At 45.6% G+C, this 17,622-nt stretch overlaps 1 protein-coding gene across 2 annotated transcripts in view; it reads right to left on the bottom strand.

Annotated features, from left to right (window-relative positions):
• Nucleotides 1–574: 574 nt before the first annotated feature.
• The window catches only part of zdhhc14 (zinc finger DHHC-type palmitoyltransferase 14), a 35,570-nt gene continuing 18,522 nt past the window's right edge, over nt 575–17,622 (bottom strand). The window contains exons 3-9 of one of the 2 annotated variants that reach the window (XM_061242351.1): nt 14,038–14,196; nt 12,068–12,205; nt 9,022–9,070; nt 8,073–8,175; nt 7,592–7,701; nt 5,135–5,237; nt 575–2,193 (exon numbers count right to left, since the gene is read on the bottom strand). In XM_061242351.1, coding sequence (XP_061098335.1) covers nt 1,780–2,193; nt 5,135–5,237; nt 7,592–7,701; nt 8,073–8,175; nt 9,022–9,070; nt 12,068–12,205; nt 14,038–14,196 — 1,076 coding nt within the window. In that variant the 3' untranslated portion in view covers nt 575–1,779. The remainder of the gene's footprint in view (nt 2,194–5,134; nt 5,238–7,591; nt 7,702–8,072; nt 8,176–9,021; nt 9,071–12,067; nt 12,206–14,037; nt 14,197–17,622) is intronic. The other variant, XM_061242352.1, reaches the window with a different exon arrangement.

Below are 17,622 nucleotides of genomic sequence, written 5' to 3'. Positions count from 1 at the left end.
ATTAATACACAATCAAGGACATAAAGGTCTGTGATGTAGACTAATATAAATAAGGAGATTAAGGCAAGTCATCTTCCAGAATTAATTATCATCTGTAATACGATGTCAAACCGTTACCTTCATTCCATTGTGTAGTTTGGGATTTAAAAAAAAAACTTTATACTGTGCCAAACTCAAAACTTGGCCTGAGTGTTTTGCCATTTGCCCTAATGTAATTTCACCAGACGAGTTGCTGTTGGGGCTCAGCTTCCGAACAAGGTCAAGTCGGTGAAATCAACCAAGTTCTCACCGGTGTACACTAGAGGGTGCTAGACATCCTGGAGAAAAATGGACTTAGAAATAGGACTTCTATTGCTTACCATCTTATTTTCTGAGTTAAAAGGCTTACAGCCTTGAACGCGGGGCATTTCATAGCATTTGCCACAGAGAAAATAACTAGGTAGCATGGTTTTGACATACCTTTAGAAGAGATGGCTATCTTCAGTGTTTTTAGTTAAGTACCAGTATCCATTACTATGTGTGGTGTTGTCGTTTTGTCGATCTTCAGGCAATACATTCTCAAAGAGATCTAAAATCTTTTCATAAAAGTTGTAATTTATTCATTAATATTCACAGGAAATATTGCATTTGGAAGGAAATAATAATAAAATAAAATAAAAGTTCTTGGCATGGCACACCACAATTTTGGATATGAGCATTACAAAACGACACGCAACACAATACAGTGAAGTACGTGCCAACCACATTGCCGACAGTGTTCCGAGTTTTAGAAATAGAAAAGGCAGTCCGTCGGCGATCAACGAGGCGGTTTTGTCCATTTTTATAAAACGGCACAGGCAGGCTTGTGACGCGTTGGGGAGAGGAAAAAAAAAATCTGTTTCTAAACACGTCGAGCGGTTATCTGTCACGCTGCCTTCTGGTTGCCTAGAAACATCCGGTACTTCAAAGCCAATCATTTCTGGCTTTATTTTATTATTTTTATTTTATTATTCCCCTCCCCCAGTTTCCCCGGGAACACGTAATGGCTTGTACAGGAACTGGAAATGCATAAAAAGGCTTCCTGTTCGATGGCATCACCGGTGTATCGCCCATTGATCGTTGGCAGCATCGGCACGGAGGCTGGGCAGTACAAAGAGCCAGTGGGCGGATGGGGGCAGATCAGGTTCCTTGACACACAGCCTGCGCCCAGGAGATGACAGAGATTTGGAGGGGGGGGAGGGGGTCTTTGAGGGCGGTGAGGGCTGAATGGCACTGGTAGGTGAGCGGGGGTGGGTAAAGAATCTCAGGGCTTCCCTGAGTTTCCCTGCAAAAATTGCAACTGGTCCAGCCCTTACTGATTTTGGAGGAGGGGGGGTTGATTGGCACAAGGACGGATAATTCCGGGCAGTGTTTTTCAAACCCTGCTAAGATGCATTTAGTACCTGGTCACATTTTTTACCTTTGTTTCCTCGAGTCTGAAAACCATAAAAATATTGCGACCCGACAGCCTCTCATAAGTCAAATTCTTGAAAAAGACTTTTAAAGAAAGAAGTAACATACATACAAGCTGAAGAACCGATTATGTACTGCGCATATGGACATATTAACATGGAAGAACAGTCCCTCGAGGTGTGTCGCTCGAGTCCTGTCTCCCCGCCTTTCAGACGGAGCTGAGCTTGAACCGGCCACAGGCACAAGCTGAAGAACCGATTATGTACTGCGCATATGGACATATTAACATGGAAGAACAGTCTCTCCTGACGCGTCTCCCTCGTACTGGTAGTCCCGGCCTTCCGCCTTTCAGACGGAGCTGAGCTTGACCAGGCCTCGGACGGAGTCCTCGTGCAGGGAGTCCAGGCTGGCCGGGTCGTACATCTGCGGGGCCAGGCCGCAGGGCAGCACTCCGGGGGGCGACGGGGCCTCCTCGGGGGTCTGGAGGTGGAGGTGTGGGTGTGGGTGCGGGTGCGGGTGCGGGTGGGGGTGTTGCGGGTAGTGGTGGTGGTGGTGGTGATGGTCCCCTTCCCAGCACAGGCTGGTGGTGGACGTAGTCTGGGTGGGGTGGCCGGGGGCCAGGGAGACGCAGTGGCCCCCCAGTGACGTCCTGCCGGGCAGGGGGGGCTCCCCGCTCAGGGAGGCCGGCTCGCTGTGGAGCAGGGGCGTGGCCGCGGCCTGCAAAACGAATTTGGTGCTCTGAATGCATTGGTCTTGGTCGCACTGGAGTCGTGGAGAGGGAGGGGCGTGAGGAAGGATTGGGTCGGTCGGGGTTAAAGAAAGGAGGAAGGGTAGAGGAGTAAAAAAAAAGTGGGGGATGTGGGTTAACATGGAAAAAGGGTTAATGTGGAGGTGGAGGAGGAGAAAAGAAGAAAAGTGTTAGTGCATCATGCAAGCGCCCGCCCCGTTCAAAACACAAATAACAATCTTTCATTAAGATACATGAATACTGAATTTTAATGTGGATTCTGAGTCAACACTGAATGTGTGTGGATGTACACAGGAGCATCCTCTTGGTGTTTGTAAAGTATTAAAGGTGGAGCATCTGGTTGGACCTCTGTTACCGATAGCCCCACACCCCCACCAGGGCTGATCTCAAAACTCCCACGCCACCCACTGCAATCCAACCATCCACTATATTCCAGTCCACAGGTGCAAATTTTCAAATTGTCTATCGATTCTCAGGACGTGAAGTTTAATTAAATTCCAGTCCATGATTCTTCCAGCGGTGAACTAATGGGCAACCTCAAGGTGCCTAATTTACCCATATGGCTACAACAGAATTCATTACTACACTCTAATTCAATTTAGTGGTCAGGTAAATACATCTTGGCAGGAACGCTTTATTACAGTAATGGATAAATAAACGTTCGTATCGCAGCGAGTAGGGTTGTTACGGTCATTCGCGTTAGAATCAGTCTGCTCAGAGAATAATCTCTCGCCTTCGTCACTTCAGCCCGTCAGCTGTTACCACGGGGATGGGGGCGGACGGGCTGGCCTGTTCGCGGGCATCAGGAGGAGGTGACAACTCCCATGTCAGCGAAAAAGTGAAAGCGTGAGGTGTCTGCAGCGCACTGTGACGGAAGATTGTGTGAAGACAGTCTGACACTGGATTTGGATTCAGGGATGGATTTGGATTCAATGGCCAGATTTGGGCACTTCTTCCCCATTCTGACATTTAGTCAGAAAAACAGCTTTTAAAATATATATATACACATATATATATATATATATAGACATTATTTTATTGGCATTTGGCAGACGCTCTTATCCAGAGCGACGTACAGTTGATTAGACTAAGCAGGAGACAATCCTTCCCTGGAGCAATTCAGGGTTAAGGGCCTTGTTCAAGCGCCCAACAGCTGTGCGGATCTAATTGTGGCTACACCGGGATTAGAACCACCGACCTTGCGTGTCCCAGTCATGTACCTTAACCACTTAACCACTAGGCTACAGGCCGCCCTCTTGGCCACATCTGCATGCTTTCATGCATTTAGTTGCTGCCACATGATTGGCTGATTAAATATTTGCATTAAAAGGCTGGTGTACAGGTGTTCCTAATAAGTGCTCAGTGAGTGTATATGATATGCAGTAGCCTATAGAGTAATATAATAATATAATATAGAAATAAAATGTAATGTAATGTAGTTTAGTATACAGGCCTAACAGAATAATTCTTTAATCTTACGGTTACAGTCGATGTGTGGGCACTGAACACCCACCCTCTGCAACGGAACAGACAACAATGACTGGTTCTTCTCTCCCACGGTTTATTCCATCATTAGATGCGTTCTGAAATCTCACAGTTCTGTCCCCACAAAGCGTACAGTAGCTCAGCTCCTGTGGGCTGGTTTCCTGTGGCCAGAAGGGGGGGCCATTTTCCAGTTTAAAGACACGTCCCTGTCTTTACTCCAGCTATCGTGATCCGGAGTTTCCTCTCAAGTGTTTGCGGACGACTTCCAATGCGCGTGTGCCTTCCCTGAAACATCCTAAACTTCCCTGAAACTGCTCCAGCATGTGTTTTGGATTTGTGAATTCCTCTCTGACGGGAAGTGCAGACGGAATTGCTTTGGGGGATCGTTATCGTGAGGCGCATACATTCGGTGGTGTAACCGCTTTCGTCATTTTCACATCAAAGCATTTGCGTTCAAGCACAGCAATGGCTCTGCCGATTGGTTACATGTACAGAAATAGGCCTGCTGATTGGTTACAGGCACAGAAGCGGCCCTGGCGATTGGTTACAGGCACACAGGAAGCCGATGCGGGGCGACAGGGAAAGTGCTCAGAAAAAGTGCACCACAGAAGAAGAGTGAGGAAATAGGACGACAATGCGAGCCACAGACGTGGGGGGCGGGGCTTCTCTGTGAGTGTCTGCTTCAGTATTATCCAAAAGACTTCCACATGCTCCACACAAACTGCTGTTGGGAATGTCGAGGAGCATCGGAAAACTCCTTTCCGACATTAACATGGGGGGGGGGGGTAAATTAGTACATTTTCTAAACATACTTTGGCCAGGTGTGCACACAGAAGTCGCTGAATTATTGGATAAAATCTCATCCCTCTATGATGGAAAAGATATGAACAACAATATTGTCCGCTGTGGTCGAACAACGCATTACACAAACCAGTTTGCTTGAAGCATGTGGAAGCCTTAACTCTACACCCCCTCATTTCATTGCTGTAAGGTCACATCTGGCCTTGAAACAAATCACTGATTTGTAAAACACCAAGTCCTCTGGGATGGGTTGCAGAGGCTGCCTTTTCTATAGGTAGCTTTGGACTATCAAAAGCACGTCAGATTTAAATGTTCGGTTTAAGTGCTCTGAAATTGTAGACGTTTCACAGGCTTTATTTACTGTAAGAGCATTACAGATGTGTTTCCATTTAGGACACATACACACAGTATAGTCCAGTGCTCCTCACTCCTGGCCGCGGGGTGTGCTGGTTTTAATTTTGCCTTAATATCAGCAACTAATTCAGACCCAAGAAACCAGATCAGGCGAGTTAACTATTCAATTGACTGCTTTAATCAATTAAGTTCTGAGTAACAACACAAACCAGCACACCCTGCGGCTCTCCAGGACCAGGAGTGAGGACCACTGGTCTAGTCTCATTCTATATCTACGACTGGTGCAGAGTGTGTGGGAGGGGCAAAGAGCCTTACCATGTGACTCTGAGACTGGGTGGACCCGTAGACGGTGCTCCCATTGGTGTGGGGGGCTGGTTGGGGCGTGTCGGGCTGGACGAAGCCCCTCCTGTCGATGAGGCTGGGGGGAGAAGAGCGTAGAAAGTGATAAACACAGACAGATAAACACCGACACAGCCGGGGCTGTTGGACACCTGTACACAAGCAGGGAGCAGATCAGCAAGGAGAGGAGAACTTAATGTTCGCTTTTTATTTCTATAAACAAGAGAATGGAGAGGAGCCAAGAGAGCATGGGGGAAAAAAAAGAGACTTTTATGTGGATGTGTGTGTTAGTGAGAGATACAGAGGGAGAGAGAGTGTATAAGAATGTGTGTGTGTGTGTGTGTCAGTGAGAGAGGGAGAGAGAGTGTCTATGTATATGAGAATGTGTTTGCGTCTGTGTGAATGTATGTTTATGTGTCAGTGAGAGTTGATGAGTGTCTCTGTGTATGAGAATGTGTGTGTATGTATGTGTGTCAGTGAGTGCTAGAGAAAGAGAGTGTCTGTTTATGTGTGTGTGTGTATGTGTATCAGTAAAAGCTCTAGCGGGAGAGATGTTTGTATGTTTGTGTGTCAGTGAGCGTTAGAGAGGGAGAGAGAGGCTCTGTGTACAAGAATGTGCGAGCGCATGAGAGCATGTCTTTGTGTGTGTCTGTGCGTGTGTGTGTGTGTGTGTGTATGTATGTATGTGTTGGTGAGAGCTAGAGAGGGAGAGAGTGTCTGTTTATGAGAACGTGTATGTGTCAGTAAAAGCTCTAGCGGGAGAGAGAGTGCCTCTGAATGAGAATGTGTGTCTGTATGTGTTTGTGTGTCAGTGAGCGGTAGAGAGGGAGAGAGAGAGAGTCGAGAATGTGCGAGCACATGTCAGCAAGTGAGAGGGAGGGAGGCAGAGAGCATGTCTTTGTGTGTGTGTGCGTGTGTGTGTGTGTGAGCGTGTGTGTTTCACACAGTGCCACAGTGAGTTGGACTCCAGCTGCACAGCACCTGAGCCTCTGCCTGTCCCAGGGTCAGGCTCCAGATGGATGCCACCTGTTCTCGGACTGAAGCGGTAAACTTTACAGACCGGCACCGTCAATCCACACCCACGCTCGCCACAGAACACAATGTGCTGGACCTTTAAGACTGAAGGCATTTCTCAATAATGCGCTGCCTTTCTGCGTGTGCACTGCAGACGGGGTGACGTCAGAGACTGTGAACTCGCTGGTCCTGCCGTTGTCACGGACAGACAGATTCCATCTCTAAGTAGCATAGGAGAAGTAGATATGGGCTCACCCCATACAAACTGTACAGGGTTTTCGCTAACATTTTATTTTATTTACAGTTGAACATTTTAGGAGCACATTCACGTAACCAAATTATAGTAGATGAGCGTCTAAAGCATTTTACCAGTCAGCACACATCAAATTTCAGGAGCAATGGCAGCACTGTAGAACTGTGCAGTACTATACAAACAGCTGGAGTATCCAGCGCTAATTCCCCTGCCTATTACAGAAACGTAGGCGTGAGCTCCTTGTGAAAATGGGCTACATGCTAAATACGCTATCGCCAAAATGTTTTTTTTTTTTTCTCATTGTATGAAAGGACAAGCGAATACAAAGGTTTCTCCCGTCAGCGTTTAGCCGTGTTTCGCGACTACAAGCGAGTTGCTGAAAGGCTGAAAATTGTGCAGTAGAGCAATCTGCACGCAGCTTGAAGTCCTATCAGCTGCTGGGAGACGTCCCTCAAACGCGTCTCCTCATCAAGACGCGCGATAAATCTATTTCCGTCCGCGGCGCGAGGGAGAAAAATGCGAACGTAATTGCGGAGGTGTGCTTTCGGTACGAATGCTTTCTAGAAAAGGTGACAGAATCTCATGGAGAGCGAGCGCTGCTTTGTAACCGCTGACTGATGCACAAATGGGAACTGCTAAGAGAGGGAGAGAGAGAGGGAGAGGACTGAGTGAATAAGTGGGCAGGGAGAGAGGGAGGGGGGAAGGGAATGAGGGAACAAGTGGGGAGTGAAGAAGGGAGGGAGAGAACGAACAAGTGCGGGGACAGGGAGGGAAGGGAGTGAGTGAGTGAACATGTGCAAGGGAGGGAGGGTGAGTGAACAAATGTGAGTAAGGAGGGAGGGAGTGAATGAATAAATGTAAGGAGGGAGGGAGTGAATAAGTAGAGGGAGGGAGTGAGTCAGCGATGAAGTGTGGGGAGGAGAGAGGGGGGAATGGAGTGAGAGAGGGAGGGGAAAGGAGTGAGTGAATAAATGGGGAGGGAGGGACGAAGGGAGTGAAGAAGGAGAGGGAAGGAGTGAGGGAGCAGGTGGGGAAGGAGGGAGGGGGAACAAGTGATCAAATGTATGGAGGGAGGGAGTGAATAAGTATAGGCAGTGAGTGATGGAGGGGGGGATGGAGAGAAAGAGAGAGAAAGGGAACACCAGGACGAACCCTCGTGGCCTCACCTCGGAGGGACGGGCCCACACAGGGCCGAGCAGCAGTTGGTGATGATGCTCCCGTAGCTGTAGGGGTTGTAGTTGTCCTTCCCTCGTTTTGTTGACCACGTTCCCTTAATCTGGGGCGGAGGGCACAGACAGAATATGCTCACTTTCCAATCCTCAAGTAGAAAATATTAGCATATTTTAAGTTACTGTTTGCTTGGAAATTGGAAATTCTTACGCCATTGGAAAATGTTGAAAGGAGTCAAACCCTCACGTCATTGGCAATATTTTTTGTCTTATTTAGCAAAAAAGTTACAGAAATAAGATTTAACATGCAAATATAAGGCTAAAATACTTCAGATTGTAGTAAAATATAAGGCTAAAAAAGTTCAGATCTACTTTTTAGTTTTTACAGCGAACTGCACCAGTCGTAGATATAGAATGCAACTACATTAAAAAATGGGGGGGGGGGGTCTTCAAAAAGAAAGTGTGGGCTGGTACTTACATCTTCGTTTGTTGTCTGGTTTGAGCTGATTAAGTAGGTGTGAAACCCCGAGAGACCCACTATGGACCAGACGGAGAAGAAACACACCACCACCTCCAGCACAGTGAAGACAGTCAAGGAAGAAAAAACTACAGCAGAAATCAAAATGGCTGCATCTCGACCGGGCAGAATTAAGAGGCTCATGTACCTTTCACTCTCGCTTCGAAAGAGAAGCGAAAGGTTTTGTTAAGCCTGATTTATGTGAAGCACAAGCACTATTGTGACCTCCTTCAGATGAACGCAGTTCCCTCTCACCACTACGTTCTTGCCATTTGCCTGGGAACTGTGAATCTCTACTGTACACACAAACGCACAACACATGCCATGCAAGCACAAACACACACACACACACACACACACACACACACACACACACACACACACACACACACACACAGGCCACACAAACACCCAGAAAAACACAAATAACTACAACATGCATATGTATGGAGCACATAGGCTATTTCCTGTTTTGCATGTCTTTGTATGTCTCTAGGTCTGTATTCTTACATAATTAGTGCCGTCTGTTTTCTCTGGGAAAACTGCACTGCTGTGTGTTAAGCCACGTTGGCAAGGACATTACTCAAAATCTCATCTGCTTCTGTCCTTCCTATTTAAGCAATGACTTTATAAACATAAAAAAACAAAAGCAAAACCCTTCACAATAGCAGGCACACTGCTGGCAGTTGATTAGGAGAGACACCTTGCCTTTTCCCATCTGTCAGTGATTTCCAGGTGTGTCATCAGCAATAAAGTCTTAGAACCTGAAGAGTTTTAGTCTCTTGAAACCATTTTCTGTCATTCTGTGCAACATCAATGCGCAGGGAATTCAACCATTAGAGACCCCCAGACGCACACGCACGCACACACGTGTACACAGTCTGGCGTACACGCACACATTAAAGGATATCTGGCAGGACTGTCTTTCAGAGCGCTGAGAAAGCCAGTCCGGTGGGACCCTGCAACAGGCAGAAGAGAGCTTTAACAAGGATACCATGACAACAACACGACATCACAATAACCATCTCCTCTACCCAGCAACACAGATAATTTCAACCAATCCAGCAGCTACTGGTTTAGAAGGCAGACCGCAGGGCTCACTCCAAACCCTTATTTTATCCCTCATCGTCTCCTTGTTCCTCACCTGATCAGAAGTCGATCAAGGTCCGCTATCTTTAAGGGCATTCCAACACATTAAAAACGTTCCTTGAAGAAGCTAGGAGTCAGGAGCAAGTGGCCAAAACCGATCCATGCTCACTAGCTGCACTGTGGTTGGCTCCAGTATAGGTCATTCAGACCTGTTTTCAATGTAAAGTCAATGGTACAATTGCGGTCAAAGTACAAAGTCAATAATTGTAGAAAATGTAGTCGCAATTGGTGTTTTTTTTCTTTCTTCATCTAGCGCCCTCCCATGTGTCAATTTTCTTTGAGTTATAGTGTTATTAGGACTATACAGCAAACTTTATGGACGAATCATAGATTACATCACTCTCTCTCACGCTATTTCTACAGTCTACGGTCAGGAGCTAGGAGGCACCTAAAGAATCAAAAGAAACCCAAAGAAACATGGGCCCATCTTTTGCGGAAGTATTTTTTTCCCCAGAACGTGTGACGTATAATCGATCGACGGAGGATCCAACTCTCCCCATCTGCCACGTCCGTAATTGACATGGCTTCGAATGGACATTTCAAAGAGCAATGACATTTGCCTAATTCGCATCTTTTCGTCTCCCATTCTGTCCTTGCTTCCCGTTCCTTGCATTCTCCGACATGTGCAGGAAGGAGCTTGGAAAGGATGCGAAGAAAGCGGTAAAAGAGGTAAAAATAAGTGACTGGAAAGAGCCGACAGAGTGTGACAGTGTCCCGAGCCCTGCATGAGTTCTGGAACGTTCTCTCTGAGACGAGCAGTAATATATGGCAGTAGACAGGTGTGTAGCACTGGCTCGCTGCCAGCGAGCGTAGCAGAGGGGATATTAACTCTAAGACAGAGCAGCGATCGCACAACTCAGTACCCCCCGGCTCACAGTATAACCACACACAACACGAAGAGCGTGTACTTATGAGACTCAGCAACTCAAAACTCTAATCTGTTCCATTACCAACGGCCTTAGAAAAAAGACAGCTTGATGTAGCAAGCATATACTGTACATTTATTATAGAAGGTTTGTCTTTCCGGGCACCGGGGTAATGAGGCCCACAGACGAATATAAAACATTAATAAGCGGGGGGAAAGCTCCAGGACGCCTGGCGGTTTCCATGCCATCGCTGATTAATAAGCGCTCATCAGCAGACGGCGTGCAGCGATGGTTATTAGGTCACCAGTCGGCAGGTTCGAGGAGTGCAGTCATTACTGCTCAGGGGAGCATATTTTCCAGTTCCCTCTGGCACATACAGCCAGCGTCACCTCCTTCGTCACGGAGACAGACCGGGAACCGGCGTTTCCGTACACCAGGCAGGTAGTTTGTCTTGCCCTAAAAACCACCGCGCCCGCAAGGCACAAAAGCATATTTATTCCTCATCTGGAATGCAGTGTTTTAGCCGTGGGGGCTGGGGCGTAATTTCAGTTTCTAATGTCGGGGAAGGACGCAGGGGTATCATGAGTGCGGGTAGGGGAGATTTATGTAAAATTTATGTTACAGTTGTCTGTAACGCCCCCTGTAATTTGCGCTTATGCACTGGAGCAATGCCAAAGTTGGCCTCAGAACAGGAAATAGAGTAGACGTACATACAGTGCCCTCCATAACCTTTGAGACAAAGACCCATCATTTATTTATTTGCCTCTGTATGCCACAATTTGAGATTTGTAATAATAAAAATAATCACATGTGGTTAAAGTGCACATTGTCAGATTTTAATGAACGGCCTTTTTTATACATTTTGGTTTCACCATGTAGAAATTACAGCAGTGGTTATACATAGTCCCCCCTATTTCAGGGCACTATAATGTTTGGGACACATCAATGTGTTGTAAATTAAAGTAGTCATGTTTAGTATTTTGTTGCATATCCTTTGTATGCCATGACTTCCTGATGTCAACATCATCAGAGTCTGGATAACTTATTTTCAGGTTGCATTACAAGCAATACTAAAACTCTTTGCATTTGAATGGATCTCTATGAGAACTGGGGGGTGGGACAAGAGTCAGCTGTAAATTATGCTGATACAGTATGGAACACATTTGTTGGCTAAATGGCTTTAAGTCATCAAGGGTCCAAGGTATCAAATGAGCCTAATACCATCATGCTGCTGCCAGATATGCAGTAGATACTACAAGAATAGTCTCTCCTGAACAAAATTTAGAGTGGTCCTGACCTGTCGTATAAATTATGTACAGGGACTAGATTCAGCTGTAAATTATGCTGATACAGTATGGAACACATTTGTTGGCTAAATGGCTTTAAGTCATCAAGGGTCCAAGGTATCAAATGAGCCTCAAAAGACCATGCTGCTGCCAGAAAAGCAGGAGATATGAAAATAATTGTTTCTGTATAAAAATGCCCTTTATTAACGTTCACTTTAACTACATATGATTTTTAAAATTCCAAATCTCAAAATGTGGAATGGAGAGGCAAATAAATAAATGATGGGTCTTTGTCCCAAACATTATAGAGGGCACTGTACATATATTTATCAGAAATGTATTTGCAAAGGGGAGGTAGTTCATCGTATCCAGGCAGGGTACACAGGTGATCAGTCTCACGCTATTCTTTGTCTGATAAATGCCAAGCTCGGACACCTGGAACAGATTTAACCAGAAAACCTGAAAGCTAAGATAAAGCTTGTGACGCCAATCTTAACAATAGTGCGTTTTGACATTTCTAAGAAATTCTAGATGTCAGGATCGTAAAGAGCTTTTAAGAGCGTGTGGCTCCGGGTCTGTTTTCGCGGCGGGAGAAGTGGGCGGGTTGGCAGACTTTCCCGGCGCCTCGCCAGCCACTCGGGTCGGCGGTACTCACTCAAGATGACGTGCGTGATGACAAAGGCGAAGATGAAGATGGTGAGGAAGGACAGCGAGAGGATGAAGAGGTAGAAGAAGCGGTAGTTCCTCTTCCCCACGCAGTTTCCCACCCAGGGACAGTGGTGATCGAATCGCTCTGCAGAGAGAGAGAGGATGAGAGAGAGCGGAAGAGAGATAATATTTTAATATGTTTGCTGTGAGTGTTGCGGTTCATACTCGTTGCATGTTGTATATGTGGTTTCCATGTTTCTGTGTCTGTATACATTCAGCGATCACTTTGTAATGTAGTCCTGTACACCAGCTTGTTAATGCAAATATTTCATCAGCCAATCATGTGGCAGCAACTACATGCGTAAAAGCATGCAGATAAGGTCAGGGGGTTCAGCTGTTTGTCAGACCAAATGTCAGAATGGAGAAGAAATGTGATCTAAGTGACATTGAGCGTGGGATGATTGTTGGTGCCAGAAGTATCTCAGAAACTGCTGATCTCATTGGATTTTCACGTGCAACAGTCTCTAGAGTTGCAGAGAATGGTGAGAAAAACAGAAAGCATCCAGTGAGCAGCATGAGTTAATGAGGGTCAGAGAAGGGCCAGACTGCGTTACTGTCACATTCCTGTCAGCTTTGACCAAATAACCACACATTACAACAGTGGTATGCAGAAGAGAACATACATCTCTGAACACACAACGCATCAAACCTCGAAGTGTATAGGCTACAGCAGCAGAAGACCAATAAGTCTAAAAAACACCTAATCAAGTGCTCACGGAGTGTATATACATAGCATTATGTGTTGCTTTGGCAACATGTCTGTAGTTGTCCTGCCAATAAAGCAAATTGAAATTGAAGGAGAGAGGGGGGGGGATTGAGAGAATGGGAGAAAAAGAATGAGTGAGAGGAGGAAAAAAGAAGGGGGGATGGGAAGGGAGGAAGAGGGAAGGAGGGAGAATGGGAAAGAGAAAGCGCGGGGGGGGGGGGGGGGGGGGGCGGGGGGCGGGTGAGTAGGAGTAATATGAGCACAGCTCAGTATTTCTGAAGCAATACATAACTCCTCCAGTTCTGCCTGAGCCGCGTACAATACGGACAATCACATCTTTTCAACCGAGCCCGGCGTGATTCACCAAAATGATCCTTATAACACACAGGCCATAACAGGTCATCACCCACACATTCAAACCCACGGCACATCAACCATTCACACAGAGACGCAGATATACACAAACACACACACATACACACACACACACACACACACAAACCAACAGCACATTAACCATTCACACAGACACAGATATACACAAACACACACACATACACACACACACACACACACACAAACCAACAGCACATTAACCATTCACACAGACACAGATATACACAAACACACACATACACACACACACACACACACACACACACACACACATACACACACACGCACCCACTCTCACACACACCCACACATTCAAACCCATGGCACATCAACCATTCACATAGAGACACAGATATACACACACACACACACACACACACACACTCACGCACTCTCACGTACAAACCCACAGCACATTAACCATTCACACAGACACAGATATACAGAAGCACACACACACACACTCATCCACACACTCACCCACTCACACACACCCACATTCAAACCCACAGCACATCAACCATTCACAGAGACGCAAATATACACACACACACACTCACTCACTCACTCACTCACTCACTCACTCTCACACAGACCCACACATTCAAACCCACAGCACATCAACCATTCACACAGAGACTGAGATATACACAAACGCACACACACACTCTCCCACACATTCAACCCCACAACACATAAACCTGAACCACACACATACGCACAGACACAGACAAACAAACAGTAGACTCACCCACACAAACATACCCACACAGACACACACACACACAAACAAAAACTCACCCACACAGACTCACCCACACAGTTGTCACACAGGCTGCAGTGCGAAGCTCGCGGCGGTCTGAAGATCTTGCAAGTGAAGCAGTACTTCAGCTTCACCGTCTGGCCATTGATGACAACCTCTTTGGTCCTGGGGGGAGGGCGGTAGCCCCCCGAAATGGGGCCGTTGTCTGCGTCTGAGGGAAAACCACAGGGAGGAAAACACAAACAAGGTTTAACTTCAAGCGTACGGTGCTTAAACATCCGCATTTTACACATTCGTTAGTCTATCCAAATGAAATACAGAGCCACTCAATGTTCCAGGCCTCTGTACGAGATGAACAGCCATTCAGCCCAGACTGAATGACCTTTTCTCTCCTAGCTGTCTCATTACAGCAGGAAGTTGACACAACCGCTGCTTCCACACGGGAAAACTTCTGCCGTCTCCCTCTCTACGAGAGTCACTTTCTCTCAACCAGCTCTCCACAGCGGAGTGCAGCTCAAATGTGTTCGTTTCACATGGGGGAAGGAAAGGTGGTTAAAAAAAACAGACTGTGTCGAATTGGAGCAGTGAAGGATGTCAGGTGAAGAAGGGGGTCACACTATGAATTTCGATGTTTTTTCAACCCAATTAAATTCTGAACCAACCTCTGGATAAGTCAAGATTGACTGAAAGATTCAACGAAATATGTTAGCAGTGCTTATCAACTAGATCGGCATTCGATTACATCCGATGTTACAAAACTCCACTGAGGGTGGGGCCCTTCTCCGTTACCCTCTCTGAAATTAAAATTAAATTAAATAATTATTCTCATATGAAAGTAGGGTGAACTGTTGGCTCTCATTAAAAAAATATATATATACAGTCCTGCTGTATAATCAGTCACCCAATATTTGCAGAATCGCACTATTTTTACAAAACAAAAGCAAAAGGGCTGAACAGGCATTGCCTTTCCTGCGCACAACACTTAGTACAAAAGAATTAAAAATCTTCAATGACACCCAAGGTAAAAAAATAAAATAAAATAAAAAAATGTAAAAACGGAAATCCTTACTCTCGATTTGCCAATCTGTGCTGTTGGTTTGCCAATCTGTACACAGTTTTGTAATCCGTGCCTTAGGTTTGCCAATCTGTACAGTTTTGCAATCCATGGGTTCAGTTTGCCTTTAGGGTAGCCTACAGATGGCAAACCAAGCATATGGTTTACAAAACTGAATGTAAGGATTGCAAAACCGAGAGTTCTGCATTTCATCATTGTTTGTCTAGGGGGGCTCCCAACATGGGAACACTGACAAATCCCAGGTATTATTATTGAAAAATTCTACTACTGACTATTGCATGAAAGGCATTTCTCATAAATGCTCAGCGACAGCCTCGTGTGTAACTTAATTCTACAGGCTGGGAACGATGTTCGGTGGCTTTACTTCGGCATTACCACCACTACCAGGAATAATATTATTGCCTACAAAGCCACAATTCCCAAATAGACTTAAAAAATCGACAATAATCTGGAAATTATTCATACTTTTTTGTTTTCCTAAACTTCCCATTAGAATACAAATGCAATCAAAATCAAATTGTTCCTCACAGCCTGACTCAAACTGCAAACTGCACTCTTCTCTTCTTAAGTGCCTCCAGCATTAAGTCCAGGAATAGAACCCTTGAACTGAAGCAGCTTCAGTTTTCATGATGACCACAATGTCATCAGGCCAGTAAGGTAACATTACAGCCTTAACATGAACACTGTGTGTGAAAATCCCAGGAGATCAGCAGTTTCTGAGATACGCAAACGACCCTGTCTGCCACCAGCAATTATTTCACAGTCAAAGTCACTTAGATCACATTTTGATGGTTGATGTGAACATTAACTGATGCTCCAGACCCGTATCTGCATGATTGTATGCATAGCACTGCTGCCACACGATTGGCTGAATAAGGAGGTGTACAGGTGTCCATAATAAAGTGCTCAGTGAGTGTATAATCAAACTTATTTCACTATTATTCAGGATGCTTATGAATAAGGAGTATGTATGATGTTGAATAATAAATGTGGCATGTGAAATTGTGGGATGTGTTTGACATGATGGGGATAGGATATGACAAAAACTTCAATCAATGGACCTCAATCAATATATTAGTAAACTAGATGGCTAATGCAGTCATTTCCTACAGTCTTCCAGAGTCCAGACCCGCTGTTGCCAGAGGCGACAAAGGGAGAACAATATGACAGAGGTAGAGAGGGAGAAGGAAATGGAGGGTGACATGCAAGATAATTTCAGCACACTTCTTTTACAAGCATATATAGTGTACAATACAGTATTTTACACCTCTAAAGACCCATATTATGATTTGGTTGCTGAGTGTCCTTGTGGAGTCTCCAAATTACCTTTTTGGAAACCTACCTAGACCTACCTACAGTAGCTTAGAAACAGGGAAGAATGCTCATTTTTTGTGGCATTTGGTGGCTGTAGCCAGTAGTGTGGCTCCAATGAGTTTCTAAGCCCTTCAGCCACAAGAGTCGGTATCCACTCAAAATAATATATTTTAAAAGAATATAAGCTTCCACTTGTTTGAGCTCCTGTTACTTTGTTACAGTAATATTTATACTAATTCTGGCTCTTGGAAAACCATATTATTCCTGAATTCCTGTCAAAACCGTTAAACAATACTAATCATTTTATTTTGGGTATGTCATTTTCAGGGTTGTAATGCAAAAAGGGGGCGCTACAGAAGGGGTTAACATAGATAACCGAACATTTAGAATATGAATTATCCGGTGAATATTTTCATTTCCGCGGTGGGGTGAGGAACGGTGTGCGTAATAGCGGGTTTGAGATTCTACGCGGAGGAACGGTGCGTGGGTGAGCGGATGGGTAATTCAGCACCTGCTCTCCCGGAGGAAGCGCTTGCGTGGAAACGACCGCGAGTACAGCTGAAACTGAGCGGGCGGGTTTCTCTACCGCGCGCATACACGATCAATACTCCTCCTACTCCTGAAGGAGGGCGATTTAAACAGGCTGCCCGTCGTCCCACGGGGAGGCTATTAGCATCGCCCTCCCTCGCGAAGGCACGGAGGAGCAGGAAAATTAGCGCAATGGCAGACAGCTACGTGTAAAATCACGACAGAGACGCAGGGGAAACGAAGGCTTGTGAAGGCGGATATTGCGCACCGTTACGGCACAGCTGATGCAGTCTCCTGCTGTGACACCAGCGTGGGGGCGACCCTGACGTGGGACATATTCAGAAAACGGAACCACCTAATCTCTGCGTTTGTGTTTTACAGGAATCACCTGGGTTTGAAGATTACCTCTGCCACATATATCACAAACCTTACAGTTAAGATTTTTAAACGCAATAACATAATTAAGAGAATACATCAGACACAAAAAAAATTCTGCTAAAGGTTACTGGAGCAGGTAGACGATAAAGTAAAGACTATTTTGCCATTTTGAGTTGCACTATGTCAGGTCAACCTGATAGAGACAGGCCCTGTCCACCTGTATACAAAACAGCTAATAGTAGAACGTCAAATGTCACCAAACCAAGCAACTCAGTGAAAGGACACGGCCATTTAATATACGGAGAGCTGAATTACAGTCAGACCTCATGTACTCGTACCAGT

This window comes from Conger conger, chromosome 5 (genome assembly GCF_963514075.1).
Source record: "Conger conger chromosome 5, fConCon1.1, whole genome shotgun sequence".
Classification (NCBI taxonomy): domain Eukaryota; kingdom Metazoa; phylum Chordata; class Actinopteri; order Anguilliformes; family Congridae; genus Conger; species Conger conger.
Note: the sequence above shows the minus strand (reverse complement) of the source record. Positions and strands in the feature narration are given on the sequence as shown.